We start from the raw sequence: 19715 nt of genomic DNA on the forward strand, positions 1-19715 counted from the left end.
CAGCAAGCCCCAGCCCGGCACCAGAGGAGAGGAGGGCGGACGTGCTGGCCTGCGCCTGCCCGGTGCAGGGCTGCTGCTCCCCTCTGCCCGTGACATCTCCAGGGTGCACGAGTGGTCCTCCTCAGGGATGGGCCACACTCAAGGTGTGCAAAGGGTTTTTCTACAAATGCCCCTATGCTCCAAGCACCTCTGCCCCCAGGCAGCTCCCATGGACGCCCCAGCAGGTCCCTGGGCAGGGCAAATCTGCCTTCTGCATACCCAGGGACTTTGCTCAGCCACTGCCCTCCCCTAGTCCCTTCGGGTCTATACCACCCCAGCTCATGGTCACTGCACCCAAATCTCCAAAACAGCCCGGGAGGTGGCGATCGCAGTTGCCAGGTTGGCGGGACCCTGACCTGGTGCCATGTGCCACATCCCAGGTGCCCGCCTGCGGCTGTCCGGCGGGAAGAACGGCTGCGAGGGCCGCGTGGAGGTCTACAATGGCAGCAGCTGGGGGACGGTGTGTGACGACTGGTGGGACCTGAGGGATGCGCAGGTGGTGTGCCAGCAGCTGGGCTGCGGCCGGCCCATGGCTGCCCCAGGAAGTGCGCGCTTTGGCCGTGGCTCCGGACCCATCTTCCTGGACAACGTGCAGTGCCGTGGGGACGAGCCCTCCCTCCAGACGTGCAGGCACAACGGCTGGGGCGTGCACAACTGCGGGCACGTGGAGGATGCCAGCGTCATCTGTGCAGGTGCGGGGGCTGCGGAGGCAACCGGCTCTCCCACGGAGCTCATAGTCCTCTGTGCCCGGCCCCCTGTGTCCCCGTCCCCTCCTACCCGCAATCCCTATTGTGGTACCCTATGCCCCAAAGTGGGGCCATGTCTGGTCCCTAGCACCCTTCTCCTGAGCAACACGTCTCACTTGTGGCTTTTCTTTCTCCACACCCACAGCTGCTCTGGTGACCCCAACGCCTCCATCAGGTAATGTTCTTCTGTGGCTCTTCCCACCTTTTTAATTTGTGGGCTTTTTTAAATTTTATTTTTGTTTCTATGGCAATATCACTTTAAACTTGCATGATAACTCTTAGACAGGGTGTGACACCCCCTTGCATTTCAGTGATGCTTATTTTGCATTTATGCCAGTTGGCTGTGGGCAAGCCATTCCATCACTGGGCTGTTCAGCTGGGACAAGGCTTAGGAAGTTCTGTCCAAATCTCTAACTTTTAACCACATTCATGAGTATTGGCAGGGTGGTGTTCAAGTATTGCAATGTGTAATTTTTGCTCTTCTGCTTAGTAGAGCTGTTATGGTCTTCAGCCTGCTATTTTTGCATTAGAAAGCAGATTTTAGATTTAGAGCTTGACCATTCACAGTAGAAAATAGTACAAAAGTGAAGATGCCTGAGAGCCCGTCTGGTCTGATCAGAGGAAGGAGCAGTGTCTGGGTACAGCTGATGCTCCCAAGCTTGGAATAGCCCAAGAATCCCAAAATCCTAAGGCAGGGAGGAGTGTGCTGCACTGGGGGGTGACCCTGTGCAGGAATATAAAATGGGGGTTGTTGCCTTCATGTGTCACATCTTGTAGGAATTAAGTTCAGAGCTTGTGCTCACCTTCCTATAAGGAAACTTTTAGGATTATCCGTGTGTTTAACGTAAGAACTATATGTCATTCATGCTGCCAGGATCATGAAAGCTTTTTGCAGCTATGCTTATAGGAGAAATTAGATATATTTAAGACTTGGGCCAACAGCCTGGAGTGCTTATTTCAGTCTGAGACCATAAAGTTACAGTTTTCTAGAAGACTTGCAACTTATTTATCCTCCAAAGTCCTTAGGGGAATAAAGAGAAGCAGCAGAGTAACTGAGGGGATGTTGTGTGTTCTGGAAGGTACTTCCATTTTGACTGTCATGACACCTCCCAGAATCAGACCTCGACTGCAGAAAGGAGAGACCAGAGCAGAAAGCATCACAGTGTAACCAGCCCAGCCTGAAGAGGGTGGTCTGACACCATGGATGTGACAGGGAATCCCGAATCCGACATGAAAGTAAACCTAAAGCAAAAACAAATATTTGTCTTGATTTGGGTCATACAGAATATCACGTGCAGTCAGAAGGGAGACCTGCTTTTCAGTAGCTGCGGATGAGACACATACAGCTCAAGTACAGTTTTGTAGAGGTTACTGTAAGTAAATTCTCTTCTGTTTCTTTCTGCAGCACCTTATTTTTGTGGTGGCTTAATCTCAAATTCCTCTGGGACACTGCAAAGTCCATTCTACCCTGGAAGTTATCCAAACAATGCTGACTGTGTGTGGGAAATACAAGTAGAGAACAATTTCCGTGTTATGATCATGTTTAGAGATATTGTGTAAGTAAAACATTGATTCCCTGCGCAAATGACAAAGTCAAAACTAACTTGAAAATTTTGAAAACTTATTTGAAACAGGCAACCTTCCCAATTTTAAAGATACTTTCAATAACATCCAGCAGTTGGAAGACCAGAACAAATTCTGGATTACTGTAGAATTTTCTGCTCATGATTTTCTGCTACAGCTACATACAAAATGAATAAAACCTCTGCCCTGAAAACCTTGAGTGCTGAAAGATTTTATCACTTGTTAGGCAGTTAAATCAGAGTTTCTGAAATGCATTTGACAAGGTGCTGATATTTGTTCACCAGGATGCAAAGCGGCAGATGCCAGTATGACTACATTGAAGTCTATGACGGGCCTCTACACTCTTCCCCGCTTCTTGGGACACTTTGTTCTGGTTCCTTTCCCACATACATATCCTCTTCAAACATGATGACCGTTCGCTTTCACAGTGATTCTAGATACACCTTCAGAGGGTTTCAGGCTCACTACTCCTCCATTCCAGCAGATCACAACACTAGTAAGTTCCCAGTCAGTGTTTCTCAACAGACAAGCCTGTTTATTGCTTTTGTTTGCAAATAAATATTTGTGTATATTTAAAGATGTTAGGTAAATGTAACAATGTGTGTGAAATACGATGGGTTGGTGTGCAAACTGCCTACCTTCTAAATTAAGAAAAAACCAACATTTGGTTCAATTAGAACCTTTAATCATTAAAAAATTATTGATTTATTAAATATATAAATATATAGTATATATTTATTATACACTAATATATTGTATATCTTCTTCTACCAGCCCTTCTGTGCTTGCCAGACTACATGCATGCAGTGGTTAGCAGAGACTATCTCCAGTCTCAAGGCTACTCGGCGCAGTTGGTCACCCTGAATGACAATCGCTGTAAACCAACAGTCACATCACACGAGGTTATATTCAACATTCCCTACAACGGCTGTGGGACAATACGAGAGGTACGCTCACCATTGTGCACACCGAATTGCAGGACCTGCTTTGAAAAGAGTCATGAAAGGGCCATTGTGGTCCACAGTGCTAAGAAGTGAACCAAAAAGATTAGGAGTTTTTTTAGTGCTTTAGCTTTCCATGCCTTAGGGAGTCCCCATGCTTAATAGAAATGAGCTTCTAGGGAGGAAAGCATGGGAGGAAGTTATATGAACTTTCCATGATTTAAAGTAGACGTAGTCTTGTAAGGTTTGCCTTGTGCCATGCAGGTTTGGGGTGACTGTGTACTATGATTGGTGTTTTGTACAGATGTTAAATGAGTTGGCTCTGCCTTGGATTTAACAAAGACTTTTTCTCCACTGATTTCTGTTTAATTACATACTTCAGCAAGTTTATTTACAATGTTTGAGTAAAAAAGACCAACATCAAGCTTTTTGGTTTAAAGAGTTTAAGATGAATCTACATTTTTAAATTGCATATTACTCTATCAAAGCTTAGAACATGGAATGTGACAAAAATGCAATTCCTCATTTTAAATTACATGTTAAACAGGAGAACGTTGATACAATCAACTATTCCAACACAATCAAAGTTACATCTTCTGGGAACATAATCAAGAGGAAAAAGAATATTCACTTACATATCAGTTGCAAAATGCTACAGAACACATGGATGCAAATAATGTATGTTGCTGAGGATACTGTAGACGTGAACGAAAATCAGTTTGGAAGATATGACATGAACATCACTTTTTATGATTCCTCATCATTCTTGCGGCAAGTGCACGACTCCCCATACTACATTGACTTGAACCAAAATTTGTACCTTCAAGCTTATCTTCACAGCTCTGACCCAAATCTGATCGTGTTTGTGGACACATGTGTGGCATCACCTGATCCTCATGATTTTAACACTCTGACCTATGATATAATCAAGAATGGGTAAGAGCTTTCTCAAGTCATTAGAAGCATAGTTGTAATACCCTTTCTGCATTTATTTAAAAGAATAGAGCCAGTCTGAATTGGTTTAGATCTCATTATCAACAGAATGTTAAAAGGGCTTTGATTTTTTATTTTTACAGTATGAGCCTGGAAACAAGAAATGACATTTAGACCATTTCATTTACTTCATCCTTGTCCTATATGTAAAATTCAAAGTAGTGGGAGTGAGGTAGATGAGATGACATAGTGAGAACTGGAAGCAGGAATCTATCATCCTAGGCATTAAAAATTTTAGTAAAACCAGGTCAAGCATTGACTCATTTTTTTATGTCTTGTATAGCACAGACAGTAGTAAGAGTCTGTTCTCCCCTCTTCACCACTTATAGTCTCTTTCTCTTGGAAAAAAAAGAGTTGCCAATGCTCTAGCTTCTTCATAGGACTTAAATAAGTCTATATTTTAAAAGTCTCTACTATGCTATAAAAGTTGCATTTTTATCCCATTGTCTTCTTAGTACGTGGCTATGATATAAATTTGTTTTAATCTATTGTATTTTTGCAGGAATGTACACGTGTGTATCCATGAAGACTAATTCTCTGTTTTGTTTCTTTCTAGATGTGTTAGAGATTCTTCTTATGTCACATACTACTCCCCCTACAGCCACTTTGCTCGGTTCAAATTTAATGCCTTTGAGTTCATTAGCCGCCATACGTTAGTCTACCTGCAGTGTGAGCTGGTGGTGTGCAGGCTCGGTGACTATTCCTCCCGCTGCTACCAGGGCTGTATTAATAGGTCCAAGAGAGATACAAGTTCTGCCACGGAAAAAGTGAATGTGACTGTTGGACCACTTCAGCGTCGAGAAGTGGGTGCTCAGAGTAGGAATACTGGTAAAGTCAAATAAATTTCTCTCATATTTACTCTAAGACTACTTCAGGCTTCAAGAACAGCCATAGATCTGCATTTCTGACATCTGTCGCTGAAATCTGCTTTTGCTAACTTCACCATAAAAAGGAAGGGATTGCTTCGCTGACCCAAATGTCTACAAATCTCTTCTTCTTTCAACACCTTGCAAACACCCTGTTTTCACCTGCATGTATAAAAAGTATAACTGCTTTGGCTGTCCCAAAGGAGAGGTAGCGTGTAACCCATTTTAGTGCTATAACTCCATTGAACTAATTAGCTCCAGTCTGATTGTGTAACGTGATGGCCAGCTGCAAGCAAACTCCCAGCCTTCTTGAGAAACATTTAATTCCATCAGTTGTCTTCTGCTTATGAAGTTTGCTTAGTTAAATTGTCATCCCTGCTAACAGCCTGTTCAGATAGTTTAAAACAATGAAACTGTAAGAAGTTAGCTTATTTCTGACTGATGTGGGAACCATCCCTTCTAACGCAGCAGCTCTTTGTGCCCTGATCTTTAATATATTGAGACCAAACCCCCTCTGCCTTCACTCGCAGGGCTGGACTCTTCCGTGCCTCCTCCCCAGGCGGTTCCTGCTGCTGGTGATAATCCCCTCACACCGGTCGTTGCTGCTGTCGCTATCCTGGCAGTTGTTGTTTTTGTTCTTGTCGGTTTTCTTGTGAGACCTGCGCTGAAGAAACCACTTTTGCATGGGATAATGTGAGATCAAAGATCATAATCATCCACTCAATGACTACAGGGCAAACATCACACATTATGAGCTGCCAAAATGCTTCACTGACGACAGTCACGTATATGCCATTTGTAAGAAGCTGTGATATCTTTATCTACAATGAATCCTAGCCTGTTACAATGCTTTAAAAGAACTTTGTAATCCTAACACCTCTCAAATGATTAAGAAATAATTTCAACATTCATGTCACAAGTTGTTTGATACAATCATTATATTATTTTTCTCCTCTAATTCACTTCTCACATCCTTCTAAGACCATTTATCTAATGCCTTGAAATTTTGTGAGTTGGAGAGAAAATAGGAATGAGGCATCAATAAATATTTCAAGGTTTATTAAAAGGGAGGAAGATTTAATTTGGGGAGAAGTAATAGGTCATGTCTGGAAAGGAAACGTAAAAATTTATCTTACCATGGCATCTGGAATTGTGGCTATACAATGTTCTAATTATTTTGAGTATTGTTTTTAATGCTAATTTTCTTATTGAAACAATAATGGCTCTGTGCTTATTTATAAAATGCAGATATTTCCAAGCAAAAGTAATCTGTTATGTGAGGAGTGTAATTTAAAATCAAAGGAAGGAACGTTTACAAAGCAATAATTCTATTCTGTCTTTCAAATTAATGTCTCTGTGATTAAAGTCCAAATTAATGTTTTACTGTGTTGAAGAGTGTGGTCTGTTGGATTAAAGATTCGCCAAGCAGTGGACTGAGCCCCTGCTTCTGAAATACTACATAGGGAATTTCTAAATACCTTAATGTAGGCTTCAAAAGGAATGAGCTAATTCTTTTTCTTTCTGCACATACAAATTTACAGAAAATATCTGTCCCTAGGAAGCCAGATTGCTGCCTCTTGATTCAGAAATGCCTTTTCTTTTGGCTTCCATTACTTTCTCCTGGTGTCACACACAAAAGCAAAATTACCCACATTGTTCAGGGGACTCCTAAGGACCTGTCTATCTGCGTTTCCCCCATCCCTGTGTTCCCTCCAAAGCACATGGCTGACTGAGTCCCTAGCATCCTCTCCCATCTAAGCAGGTCCTGCATCTGCTGCTGTTCCCACAGCATCACCAAAGATGAGGACCTCAGGAAAGGTGACAGGAGCTTCCCCTACCTGCCAGTGAGGAATAACTGTCTTCTCCAGCCAGTATGTTTCTCCATGTTATTAGAGAGAAAGCTTCCCCTCCAGTATTTGACTTTCTGCCTATCGGTTGTATTTTGAAACACTTCTACATACTGCTGTGAAGAGGTGTGTTGTATCTCTGTTTTGTATGAGTGTTGGGCACACCTCTGTGTGTGTGGCTACAGAAAGGCATTTTAATGGAGTTAAACTGTAAAGGGTGGGTAAAAAGTAAAATAAAATCTAGCAGCAAAGGTAAAACAAATGTCCAAACCTCCCAGAGAAGGCCTTGAAAGACTCCTTGGTTCCTCATTGATGACAGATGTATTTGCAAAGATAAGGAGCAACAGAGCACAGAAATCATCATGCCCTGAGAGGTCTAGAAAAAGTTCCCCAATCATTTTAGTGTAATTTTAGTGTAAATAAAAGTTTCTCTTTTCTCTCCTGTCATTTCTGTTATCTTCTCATGACGCACACCTGCTCCTGAGATCCCTACTATAGCCTTGGTCTCCTTCTTGCTCCACATTGTGGCACTTGTCCCCATGAACACCACGGCCTGTTTCCCACACAGCCGCTAGGTCTCTGCTGCTGCCTCCATCCTCCATGCCAGCCTCCCCCGTGCCACCTCCTCTTCGGCCATGGGCACCACTGTTCACCCAGAGCATCCAAAAGTACATTAGCTGGAGCTTCCTCTGCACCCTCAGTACCACCACCTCAGCCCAACATCCTTGCAACAGATGTTTCCCTAACTTGCCTGGGCAATCTCTTCTCATGCTTAATGAGACTCACTATTGAAATTAGCATCATCGTTGAAAAGGCTTTTCACAATGCCTACCTTCGATTTTTCATTGTTGCCATTCAAGCCCCTTAGTTCTTGCCCTGTCCCTCCTAGCCATGGGGAGTCATTTTCTGCCCTTTATCTTTAGGTGCATTTTACCTGTTTGAAGATTGATGTTTCTTCCATTAAGTTTTTGCTTCTCTAGATTAAATAAATCCAAATTCAAAAGATACTGAGCCATTAAAGGTGTTCTGTTTGCAATATTTAAGGCTGAACCACACAATCTGATTTAAAGGCTTGTCAAATCAATTGGAAGCCTTCCCATTGACATACATCCTAAACCAGACAAAACTGTAAATCTCATCCAAGAGATTAAATCTCAGTCAGGAAACATTTCAGGTCTCACCAATATGTCATTTAAATGTTGAAAGACAGTTCACGCCTCCTTTTGAGAAGGAAGAGTTTTGTTCAATTTTTAATACTAATGGTTGCTGATCACAGTAAAATTATTTAATTTCTTTTTTTTCCATGGTTGTATGCTTTGTGGTTGTGAGGAGTTTGGCTTCTCAGGACTTACGCAGCCTTTCAGGGTGTGTTGTGCACATTCATATATCAGGCTGAAATATGCTGGAAATGCAAACAGACAAATCCCACATAAACATTTACCAATGGTGCATAGAAACATGAAAAGCAAGGTCTGGGATTTTTGTCTTTCATGTCCTAGTTGAAAATACAGAGAATTAAAGCCAAAATGTAAACTAAAATTGTTTATTTGGTGTTTTGTTTTGTTTTCTCATTTATTCATTTTGTGTGGGATCAGTGTTATGCCAACCACATAGTGAAGGCTAGTGCTGGCTAACACAAGGATGTCACGAACCAGGAGCATGTGGAGGCCACTGCCTTTGCTCTTTTTAAACGAGCTTTATGGATGCTGCAGTTAGGCTTGTTGTTGTCACCTCCTCCACCCTCAGAGAAGACACACCAACCATCACTTGGCAGCTTTTTGCTTTGAATAACTGTCTGATTTTGGTATTAGATTATTTAATTTCTTCCTAGTGTGTCTGTCACTACTCAACCATGTAGTACGTATTCGTTCACTCAGTAGTGTGTACTTAACTGACAATCTCAGCACCAACTAAACATGCTGTTTGCAACATCATGCTAAAATGCCTTGGAAGCATCAACCTGTGTAGTGTGAGCTGTGTTGGGAGAGGTTAATGACTGAATTATAGCACATATATCCAGACCATGTAGCTGCAAGTGTTCATAACTCCGACGAAACTACACATCCCTGAACAACCTCCCTGAAGGGGCACTTGAGAAGGTTTTTTCATGGAAAGAGAAAGGATCCATAGCAATTTGGTTTCAAATACATACACCTTTTTTGGTAAACAAATTGTATAGACTCTATCGGTTCCTGCCATTATGCTGTTCCCAGTGTTATCATGCAACTTATTTGGCTAGTATTGGGGTTAAAGCAAAGCTCAGAAACAAAGTTCTTGTTTGGTTGTTTGCATGCTGAATTTCCTGTGCTTTGGTGTCCTGTTTATCTTTCTATCTTAATTTCGGAGTATGAAGCAGATAATTCAACTCTGTAGTCCTCCTTCCCAGGAACATACTATAAAAATATTTATAATTGGGTATAAATAAACATCGTTTTGTTTCAAGATCCCATAGCTTGCAAGTAGATTCATTTTCCAGTGGTTAATAACAAATCCCCCTGTTTTGCAGATTGAGACTAAAATAATAACTAATTTGGGTTTGCAAGACATGGGTAAGAAACACAGTTTTTCTTCTTTTTATTACGTTCTCCCTATGCCTTGCCATAGAAGCCCACAGATATTCATTGACATCAAGCTGAATTAAGTAGCTAAGCATAACCTTCTGCTCACAGTTCTGACTTAGGTGTCCTTTAATGCCCGAGACTGAACGCTTGCACCAAATTCCAATTAAATAACTAAATGTATATACTCTGGAGATCACTTTCATTTGACTGATAATTTTATTTTTTTAAATAACTCCATCAGACGCACCAACCACAGGCAAGCTTTTTTAACAGGATTGCACTAGAACTACCTTGAATGGGAAATCAGGCAGACAGCCACTGCAGCTTGGTTGCTGAATTGTCCACCACGCTTAATAAACTCAGAGGAAAGAGCAAAGGAATTTCGTGAGACTGACCCACCCCCTGACCCTTTGTTTGTGACAAGTTCAAGATAAAAAAAATTGCAGTCCTTTGCTGTCCAGCATGCCTGAACCCAAGCACAATTTTTTGTACAATTTTTCACACAATTTTTTGCACAATTTTTCACACAATTTTTTGCACACTTGCTGTTAAATGCCTTATGTTACAAGGAGAAGAGATTTTCCTTATTTTTTCCTTTATTTTGGTAGTTTCCTTTTATTTGCATGGAGTTTTTAAATTTAATTTTTATTTGTTTTGGCAGTTTATATCTAGCTGGGAAAAACTAAGGAGATATTAAAATTCTCACAGAAGCATGTGTATTTTAGGAGATTTTCTATCTCAGGCTCAAGAACTATGACACAAAAAGCATATTTTAACAAAATCGAACCTAGCTGAGGAAACTTGTCAGTGACCCCAGCTGAGTCACTGGGAGTGAGATTTGTTTTCATTTCCTAGAAAAACACTTGGATCACCTCTTTTGCCTTGAGCAGCTGGTACACATCCAAGCAGATTTTTCCTTCTTCTTTCTGAAAGAAGTGAATTAGTCACAGGCTGTAACGTAGAAATTAATGGGACTGTCGCTGTTCTAAAGAGCCTGTCAAGTTTGAATGAATGTCGTCTTCTTTTTTTGGGGTTTTTTTCAGTTTTCAGAACCTATAGTCTCAGAAAGATGGCTTCTCTCTTTCCTCCTCTTTCTTTATGAAGACTGTGAGGGCTGTATTTTGTCCTCAGACATAGTCATGCAAACTTGTTGAGTCTAAAGAAGTTTTCTGTGGGTGTGCGAGTGTCTAAATAGAATAGATAAAATGTGGGTTTTGAACAGTTGCAGTCAGATGAGTGTTGCCTAGTAGCCTTGGAGGCTGAAATCCATCTGCTAGGATGGAGATGAAAGTCCAGGAGAAACCCATCTACTGGTGATGGGGATGTTTTTATGTTTTATACGTTTTTTATATGTTCTTATGTTTTTTTCCATATGACTTTTTCCTTTCTTGCTTCTTTTTCCTCCCCTCTCATCCCTGCTCCTACCATGCAGATAACTTCCCAGTGCATGTCAAGATCTTGTTACTCCTTGCCTTATCTCCCTCATCCCTTCTGCTTGTTGCTTTTTAATTTAGGCACTGAATAAAATTAGGCACTCAGTACAAAGACTAAATTTTCTTCTGTGCCTGACCAGTTGCTAGCACAAAAGGATCCTGACCTGAGAGCTGCTCAATTGCTGGACTTAATCTGGTTCTAAAAGGTCTATACACAGGTTCAGCTGGGGATGTTGAGGTGTTTCTGAGGCCTTTGGCATTAGTTACCACCATCTTCCATTGCTAAGCCTGGATTCGAGCAGAGCTTTTTTGCATGAGATGTGATGAAAATGGAGTTACGCTGATGTGAAGGCTCTGTTCTCCCATGCAAAGAGGTGGTAAGGAGCATGACTTAATATTAATGTAGTGAAGCTAGGCCTTCTTTCCAAAATGCTGGATTCTGCTGTCCCTAGTCTAGGCTCAGAAAGCCAACTGTGAAGCCTTAGTTACAGGAAGGTGGCCAAAACCTGTTGCTTCAGTTTCTTTTCGAGCTCCTGGGCAGCTTGGACAGAGTGCATTTGAAAGCTGCACACTGTGCATGTAGAGTAAACACTTGATCTGAGCCTTGCCAGTGCGAAACAAGCCTTCTTTGTTTCAAAAGTTCACTGGATTTCTCTAAGGAATGCATTGTTGAGGAAGACAAGTGGACTACTGTCTGCCAACACTGCAAGAATTAATCCAGGCGTCACATGAGATGCTTCCCGAAGGCTGTGAAGTATGACAGCTGGGATGACACTTACAGACCAAGCTGAAAATTAACTGTTTGAAATACAGGCTAGAATTTGTACAGGCTTGAGGGGTTTCTGGCATTGCATTTTGAAAAAAAGCATTTTGTTTCCTAGTAGATAAGGCAGTCCATTGCCCCAGTAATGTTTACAGCTGCAGGCACTCTGGTGCCCAGGGCCTGGATGTGTGAGCCATGGGAGCATAGTGCTAAGACCTCAGCTCGCTTGTGGTACCCCTGCCCCGAGAGGTTCCCCAGACAGGGATTTCCTTGCTGGGGCTCGCCCTGTCCAGGCTCCTGGACAGCACAAGTGGACCAGGGCGGGAGGTGCTGCAAATCCCTGTAACCTTCTCAGCCCACAGAGCCACCCCGATGGACCCCGGGCAGAGCCACCACCAGGGACATGGGCTGGGGTGACCAGGGGATGGGGGAACACAACCACTCCCAGCTCTACTTCGGGACAGTGGAGAAACTGAGAGGTGGAAAAAAGTCTGCCATCATTTTTCTCTTGGCATCACTAATTTTCTCCCTGGCTGCATACTGCTGGCTCCTCTTGGGCCAGTGGCTGCCATTGGATATGCCAAGGGGAGGGTTTAACCACTGGTCCCATAGAAGAGAAGGGCTGCAAACAACAATTAAGGTAACCAAAAAATCAAGGTATTAAAAACAAACCCTTGCCAAAAAAAATTAAAAGAATGTTTTTAAAAGTTAAAAGTATCTCCATTGTATGAAATTACTAACTTCTTTAAAAAAAATAAGGCTGGTCAAACTGCAGAGCACACCCCTTTAAATCCACATGCTTACAAATTCTGAAACATGTTTTATCAGCGTTACAGGGAACCCACTTAACATGAGTCCCATGCTGATGGCTGTTTGGATGCTACTGCTGCATGGAGGATGTCTGCAGGGGTCAGGTACTGTGCCTTACGCTATTCAGCACTACCTACCTGTCTTGCGTTTTCCTCTAAAATCAATATTGGCAAATTTTGTGACCTGTATCAAAGCCCACTCAAACCGGTAGATGTCATGGGTGTTTAGTGGACTTGAGGACTGAAGATGCCACCAAATATTTTAATTATTTCTTTTAATGTAATGTATAAAACACATGTATTTTAATGCATTGTAGGAAAAAATACATAATGGTAAGTAATTAATTTTCTTTAGTGCACTGGAGGGGCTTAGACAAAAATACAATGACACACTGAAAGGGGACCCCAGCAAGCAGGTAAAGAGCATTTGGTAAAAGCACGGTGAGCTGCATATGTGTAGCAGGTTAGTCACAGCCTAGAGGTCAGACACAGCCTAGGTATGAACTACTGCTTTGGATACACCAGCGTCAGCAGATCTGTTCCTTATAGTGAGGTGTTTGTCTGTGACACAGTTTCTGTGAGCTTTGTGAATAATATTAATCAATGCGGGTAATAATCTGGAAGTAGTTCAGAGCCAAGGGGTAACATAGTGGTCTTCACTGTGCAGATCTTCAGCTGGAAGCCATGCAGCATATGTGCACCCAGTGCAAAAGTAATCCCTAAGGGGCCAAATGTATTCAATTTTTACCTCAATAAGTGAAACACCAAAGGCAGTGACCTTCTGCTGTGCTATTCTGAGTCCAGCTTGTTTAGTCCACTGCTGGCCACACAAAACACAATATGACATGCTGGAGTCCCCACCAGATGATGATGGCATTGTGTGAGTGTAACTCTAACTTTATGCAACTGCCATAAGGACACTCAGATGCCTCACCCTTGGAAGACACTTTAAAATCAGGCCCAAACCCACAGGAACTCAAATCTGGTGAGCAGCACAGGTTACAGCACACTTTCCCTGCTGATGGGCTCCTTAGAGAGCTTTTCCTCCAATAGCCTGAGACTGCGGGGGTCATTGAAAACACATCAGTCACTATAACAGTTGACCTAATTTCCTTTTGTCTTCCAAAGAATCGTCCCTGAGGCTAGTGAATGGGTAGAACAGATGTTCTACACCTCTGGGAGAAGCTCATTTTGGTGACGGCACAGAGGAAATCCTCCTGGACGAAGTGCAGTGCCAAGGGGGTGAAGCTCTCCTCTGGCAGTGTTCCCATAAAGGATGGTTCGTCAATCACGGTTTTCATCAGGAAGATGCCGGTGTCATCTGTGCAGATAACTTCTGATTTATTGATGCCAGCAATCAACAGCATGTTATACACATCTGCTGGATTGAGATGCTGGTGCTCAGCGAAAAGGAACTAAACCACCAAAATCATTGTCAAGCTCTTCAGGACATCCCCAAACTGTTCTCCTGCATTTCAGCAAATACTTCTTAAGAGAGAACTATAACCCACGTGTTAGCCCTCCACACTCAAAATCTTTAAATAGTAAACTCTAAGGAGCAGGACAGTTACATTTCCTTTTTTTGGTAGAGTATAATGCCATCCCATGGTATAATTCCATAAGGCTTACCCATCTTCCCATTCCCATTGCTTCCTAACTAAAGAATGAATTCAACCGATTGTTCATAAGAATCACAGAGAAACTAAATAGCTATTTCCTTATGTGGTGTTGAAAAACATCTTTCATGAGACATATTACTCTATTTGCAAAACACATGCTACTATCCATTTAAAAATATAAATAAACCTATAAAGACAAAATTTTGATGTACTGAGAGCTGGTTTGTGGGTTTTTTCTAGCAGTGTGGGTATGTAGATAATTTCTGTTCCTTTTGTTCAGTGCAAGTTGTTAAAACTGTGAACTTTCTCACTCTTTTCTTTCTTTTTTTCCCAGCTTCTTTGATGTCTGAAGTTCCCTGTAATTTTCATCTCCTGTATATCTTTATTGATTTCACTGATGAAGTAAATTTTCCCTAATATAGTCATTTAGAACAAACATACAGTTTATGAAGAGAAATATTTGTAAATCCTTTTGTCACGATGAGATAACATACCAATGTAGCCCACGTATCAAAGAGACGACAAGCTTTTCTATTCTGTTACTGCTTAACAGAGAATAAAGTCAAGAACTTCCCCAAGTTACATCCATCTAAATGTTACGTCTGGATAAATTAGGGTTGACTTTGTATATACAGAATAACGTGGAAGTTCGCACCTAATGTTTACTCAGAGCAGTACTGCTGTGGATCCTCTGCTGCAGAGCTTGAATTATTCAGGAATATCACTGTCTTCAGATAGAGTAGGTACGTGCTTTAGGAGCATAGCCTTGCCCCAGGGACTCTGAAAAGAAGGAACATCTAAGCAGGTTGAAAACACTTGTTCATACCTATCTAATGAAATGGAATGACACAGAGGTCTATCTTACAACCTGCTTTGTACCACCTTAATTCCTTCTTCACAAAAAATATCTTTGACGGTAAGTGTCAGCTAAGATTATGAAGTGCAGCAGTACAGGCACAGAGCCAGCTGGGTAGATGACAGCATTGCAGGAAAGGATCTGGGATTCCTGGTGGACAAGTAGTTGACCATGAGCCAACAATGTGCCCTTTGAGCATTGCCAGCGGGTCAAAAGAGGTGATCCTTCCCCTCTACTCAGTTCTGGTGAGACAGATCTGTAGCACTACATCCAGTACAAGAGTGTGGCTTCCTCATACAAGAGAGGCAAGGGTATCCTGGAGCAAGTCCAGCAAAGGGTCATGAAAATGTTCAGGGAGTTGGAGTACAAGATGTACAAGGAGATGCTGATGGACTTGGGCTTGGTCAGTGTTAAAAGTGTGAAGGGGAGATTTTATTGCCATCTACAGTCACCTACTGGGAGGGTGCAGAGAAGATGGAGCCAGTCTCTTCTCAGAGGTGCACAGCAACAGGACAAGAGGCAACAGGCACAAGTCAGAACTCGGGAAATTCCACCTGAATTATAAAGGAAAATAATTGTTTTACCATGAGGTCGTGTCAAACACTGGAACAGCGACCCAGATAAGCTATGGGATCTCCATCCTTGGAGGTATTAAATGCTTTCATAGGCATGACCCAGAACAATCTGCTCTGGACCTGCTTCAAGCAGGGGCTGGATCAGACACCTCTGGAGGCCCCTACAAACCTGCATAAGTCTCTGATTCTGTCTTTTCATGAAGTGCACAGGTTCAGAGAAATTCTCTTTTTTTCTTTCAAAGAAATGTCAGTGAGGTTGGTGAATGGATGGAACCAATGTGAAGGGCATGTTGAAATATTTTACAAAGGAACCTGGGGGACCATTTGTGATTATTTCTGGGATATAAGTGATGCAGAAGTTGTCTGTAACTAGCAGGTTTGTGGACATGCTGTATCATCTTCAGGAGATGTCACCTTTACTCACAGCCCAAAAAATATTGTCAAGGATGATGTGCAGTGCAGAGGGAATGCGAACTACCTGTGGGAATGTTCTTAGAGGGGGTGGTATAGAGAGAAATGTGACAGCCACTGCCTCTCAGCAGCATTACGGCTCTCTTGCCAGTAACAAGGCTCTATCCTACACAGAGAATTTCCCTCTTTTTTTTTAATCCATATTTGTCATTGCAAACTTCCATCCAGCTAACACTCAAAAACTTTTAGACCATTTTAATCAGTGTCACTCAGAGTCCATCCAATACTTTTATACTACCATCACATTATTTTAAGCATCTGTAATCTGTATTAACCAATTCTATTTGCTTATTTCCAAGACTAGGGAGGAGTACCAAAAAGCAATCCCGAGGCACATTCTGCCTTTACAGAACCAACAAGCTTTCACACAGGAGACTTTTCATGAACTCAAGGTCCTAATCCCACACGCCTCACCTTGACAAAGCTCCTATTGAATGCCTGCAGACTATTTATTTGAGTTAGATAACCAGGATAAAACAAATCCAAAGGTTTAGAGTCACAACTCTTTTGCAGCCCAGGGGCAGGGAGCAACAAGAAGGAACCAGGGCTCTGTCAGATCCTTCGGAAGAAGGACGTGTCATGCTCAGACTTCTGGCAGTCCTAGGTCCTTACCCAAATTTAACCCTGGCAACTTTTTTTAATATCTGTCAGATGGTAAAAAAGTTGCAAAGTCTTATCCTGTTCTCCATTGATTTTCAAGTTGCTAGCAAGGAAAGTCAGCTCATAATCTCATGTCTCATTATTCTTGTCATTTTCAGAACATATGTATTACAAAGAGCTTAATTAACCAGTTGTTGAACACTATCTGAAAAAAAATAGGTTTTGGAAAGAAGGGTGAAGTATTATCATAGAATCACAGAATCATAGAATTTTTTGAGCTGGAAGGGACCCATAATGATCGAGTCCAACTCCCTGCTCCTCGCAGGACTACTTAAAACTAAACATGTGACTAAGAGCATAATCCAGATGCTCCTTGAACTCTGACAGGCTTGGTGCCATGACCTCTTCCCTGGGGAACCTGTTCCAGTGACCAACCATCCTCTCAGTGAAGAACCTGCTCTAAAAAATATAGTTAATTTTACAAAAACTATGATTACTAAAATGTGTATTTTGTCTATTTCCTCCTCTCACAACTTCTATGGGAACTGATATACCTGGCAATTTCAATTTCATATTTATTCAACCATTTCTATCTTGAAATAATTTTCCCTAGCATAAGCAACTTCCTGTTTAAATGATTACCAATTTACATCTTATTTAGTTTCTTCAGTAGTTTATGTATGAGAACTTCTTAAAATATAGTATATTTTGACCACAATGAAAGCAGTAGTACTGATTTACATAGTTTTCATGGGGCTAACCACGGATTTTTAATCTTTAAGGAGAATTAATAATTGAAACTGAAATGTATATCTGGTTCGCCAGAGTACTGAAAAGATGAGACCTTTTGTGTGTGGAAAAACTTCTTCACTGGGCCAGGTTGCTAAAAGTCCAAAGTCTTAAAAAAGAAAAGGCATTGCATAAAACTGCATTTTTCATTTATCTGCTGGGTAGAGTTACTTCGCACACACAAAAAAATCTGAGATATTTTTTCCACTTTCTAATGAAACTCAAAGGCCTTTAAGTGATATTAAGATGCATGAAGAAAAGATAATTTAGTTATAAGAAATTCATGGTCACATTGTGTTACTTTGGCTTGTAAGCCAAAGTTACTTTCCACGCTCATCTCTTGGTCACCCTTGTCTCGATGAGTAAAACATTGATTCTGCCTCTACCAATTTTAATACTTCATTGTTTATATATCAATAGATAAATACCCACTAGCATTTATCTAACATAGGTAATTTATTTCTTTCATTACTATAAATTTCATAACCAGTATTCAGCTGGGAATGAAAACCTGATTTAAGTAACTGTGAACATCTGCCTGGCCCAAGCAGGGTTTGGTTCAAACAGTGACCCAGGAAACACCAAGTGATTGCAAATTGTCCCACAATGACACTAGATCTGCTGGCACTAATCAAATTGCTCTCTCCACCTTCCCTGCAGAGGAAAGGCCAGGAGAGAATCCAATACCCAGCATGACATACAGAATCAGCTCCAGGACCACTCCAGAATTTTACCTTAGCAGTTTGGTAGCCTACAAAGTCTTATCTCCTTCTCTCTTCTCTTTCACAGAAGTGTCCATGAGGCTGATAAATGTTAGAAACAGATGTGAAGGTCGTGTCAAAGTCTATTACAAAAGAAGCTGGGGGACAGTCTGTGATGACTTCTGGGACATAAATGATGTGCAGGTCATGTGCAGACAGCTGGGATGTGGAAAAGCTCTCTGCACTGGGAAATGTACATTTCATTCCAGGATCAAGGAACATTTTCCTGGATGATGTGCAGTGCCATGGAAATTAACCCTACCTCTGGGAATGCTCTCATGCAGGACGGTCAACACATAACTGTGGGCACAGAGAAGATGCCAGTGTGCTTTGCTCAGGTATGATTTTGGCATCATTTGGCATGATTTTATTTATGTAAAATTGTGAATTGTATAAATTGCACATCTAATCATCAGCCTGAGACAAGGCTTATAGCAACAAAGCCAGCAGAGCTGTAAGTGTGCGACACAAGAGAAGCACAGTGAAGGCAAAAGTGAACCGAGAGCCCGATTGCCTCTTTCTGTTCTCCTTCAGATGTGGTTACTGGGAGCAAGAGCAGGTGTTGCATGCTCAGGAAAGGTCTTCTGGTCTGGGATGCTCAAAATATGCTACTGGTGGCAAGTCAGCAACATTGATGGGAGTGTAGAAAGGAGATGCATTATGTTTTGTGCAAGATACTGGAGGAGGAAGTAGCTTGGTAAACACCTCACACTTTGGGTTTCACAGGGGTGTTACTCCCATAAGAATCCTAAGGTAATCAGATACCACCAGCTATAGCACAGATATCCAGATTTGTGTGTGTTCAAACTGAACCCTTCCCATGCCTCTCCAGAACATCATTTTAAACTGGTTTGGGTTGTGGTTTTTTGGTTGTGGTTGGTTTGTTGTTTTTTTTTTTTCTTTAACTTAGAAGCCATTCCTAAAGAATAAACTCTTGCTCTGTCTTTTCAACGCAAGCTAAAACCTTTGTCTTGATTAAGGTAGTGAAGACAGGTTATAAAAAAGTAATTTAGTTTTAGAACAAATTCGACAATATAAGAGAGAGGCTCCTCACCACTTAGAGAGAGCAGACTGAGGTAGAGAGTTCTCACCAGTTGCCACCAGGTACCACAAAGGTCTGTCGTAGTGTTTGTTCTGCTGCTGGCAATTAATTAATTAATTTCTTCTGAAATACAACTGAAGCTGCTAAGATAACAATTTTCATGTTGTTCATATTTTCATATTTCTAATCCACAGCTTCTAGAGGAGACAGGACATTTGGTGAGTCTTATAATTTGTTTAATTGATCATTCTAAGAATTGGGTATTTACTGTTAAATACATTTTGCTTTTGTTTGATGCAAAGGGAAAAAGATAACATTTATTCAAAGAGGATGGAAAAGTGCCATGCTATAGTTCATCAACTGGAGTAGACTATTATGGAGGACTCAAATGCCGGGTAACCACCTTGAAAAAGAGTGTAA

General features: G+C 41.6%; 1 protein-coding gene across 1 annotated transcript in view; it reads left to right on the top strand.

The window, feature by feature from the left end:
* The window catches only part of LOC140656142 (scavenger receptor cysteine-rich domain-containing protein DMBT1-like), an 88630-nt gene that overhangs the window by 57312 nt on the left and 11603 nt on the right, over positions 1-19715 (top strand). Inside the window, 7 exon segments of the mRNA XM_072871477.1 lie at positions 1229-1252; positions 2191-2341; positions 2654-2865; positions 3144-3316; positions 3858-4246; positions 4860-5131; positions 5700-5813. Of these exon segments, the coding sequence (XP_072727578.1) occupies positions 1229-1252; positions 2191-2341; positions 2654-2865; positions 3144-3316; positions 3858-4246; positions 4860-5131; positions 5700-5813 (1335 nt within the window).

Source organism: Ciconia boyciana, chromosome 8 (genome assembly GCF_034638445.1).
Source record: "Ciconia boyciana chromosome 8, ASM3463844v1, whole genome shotgun sequence".
In the NCBI taxonomy this organism is placed as follows: domain Eukaryota; kingdom Metazoa; phylum Chordata; class Aves; order Ciconiiformes; family Ciconiidae; genus Ciconia; species Ciconia boyciana.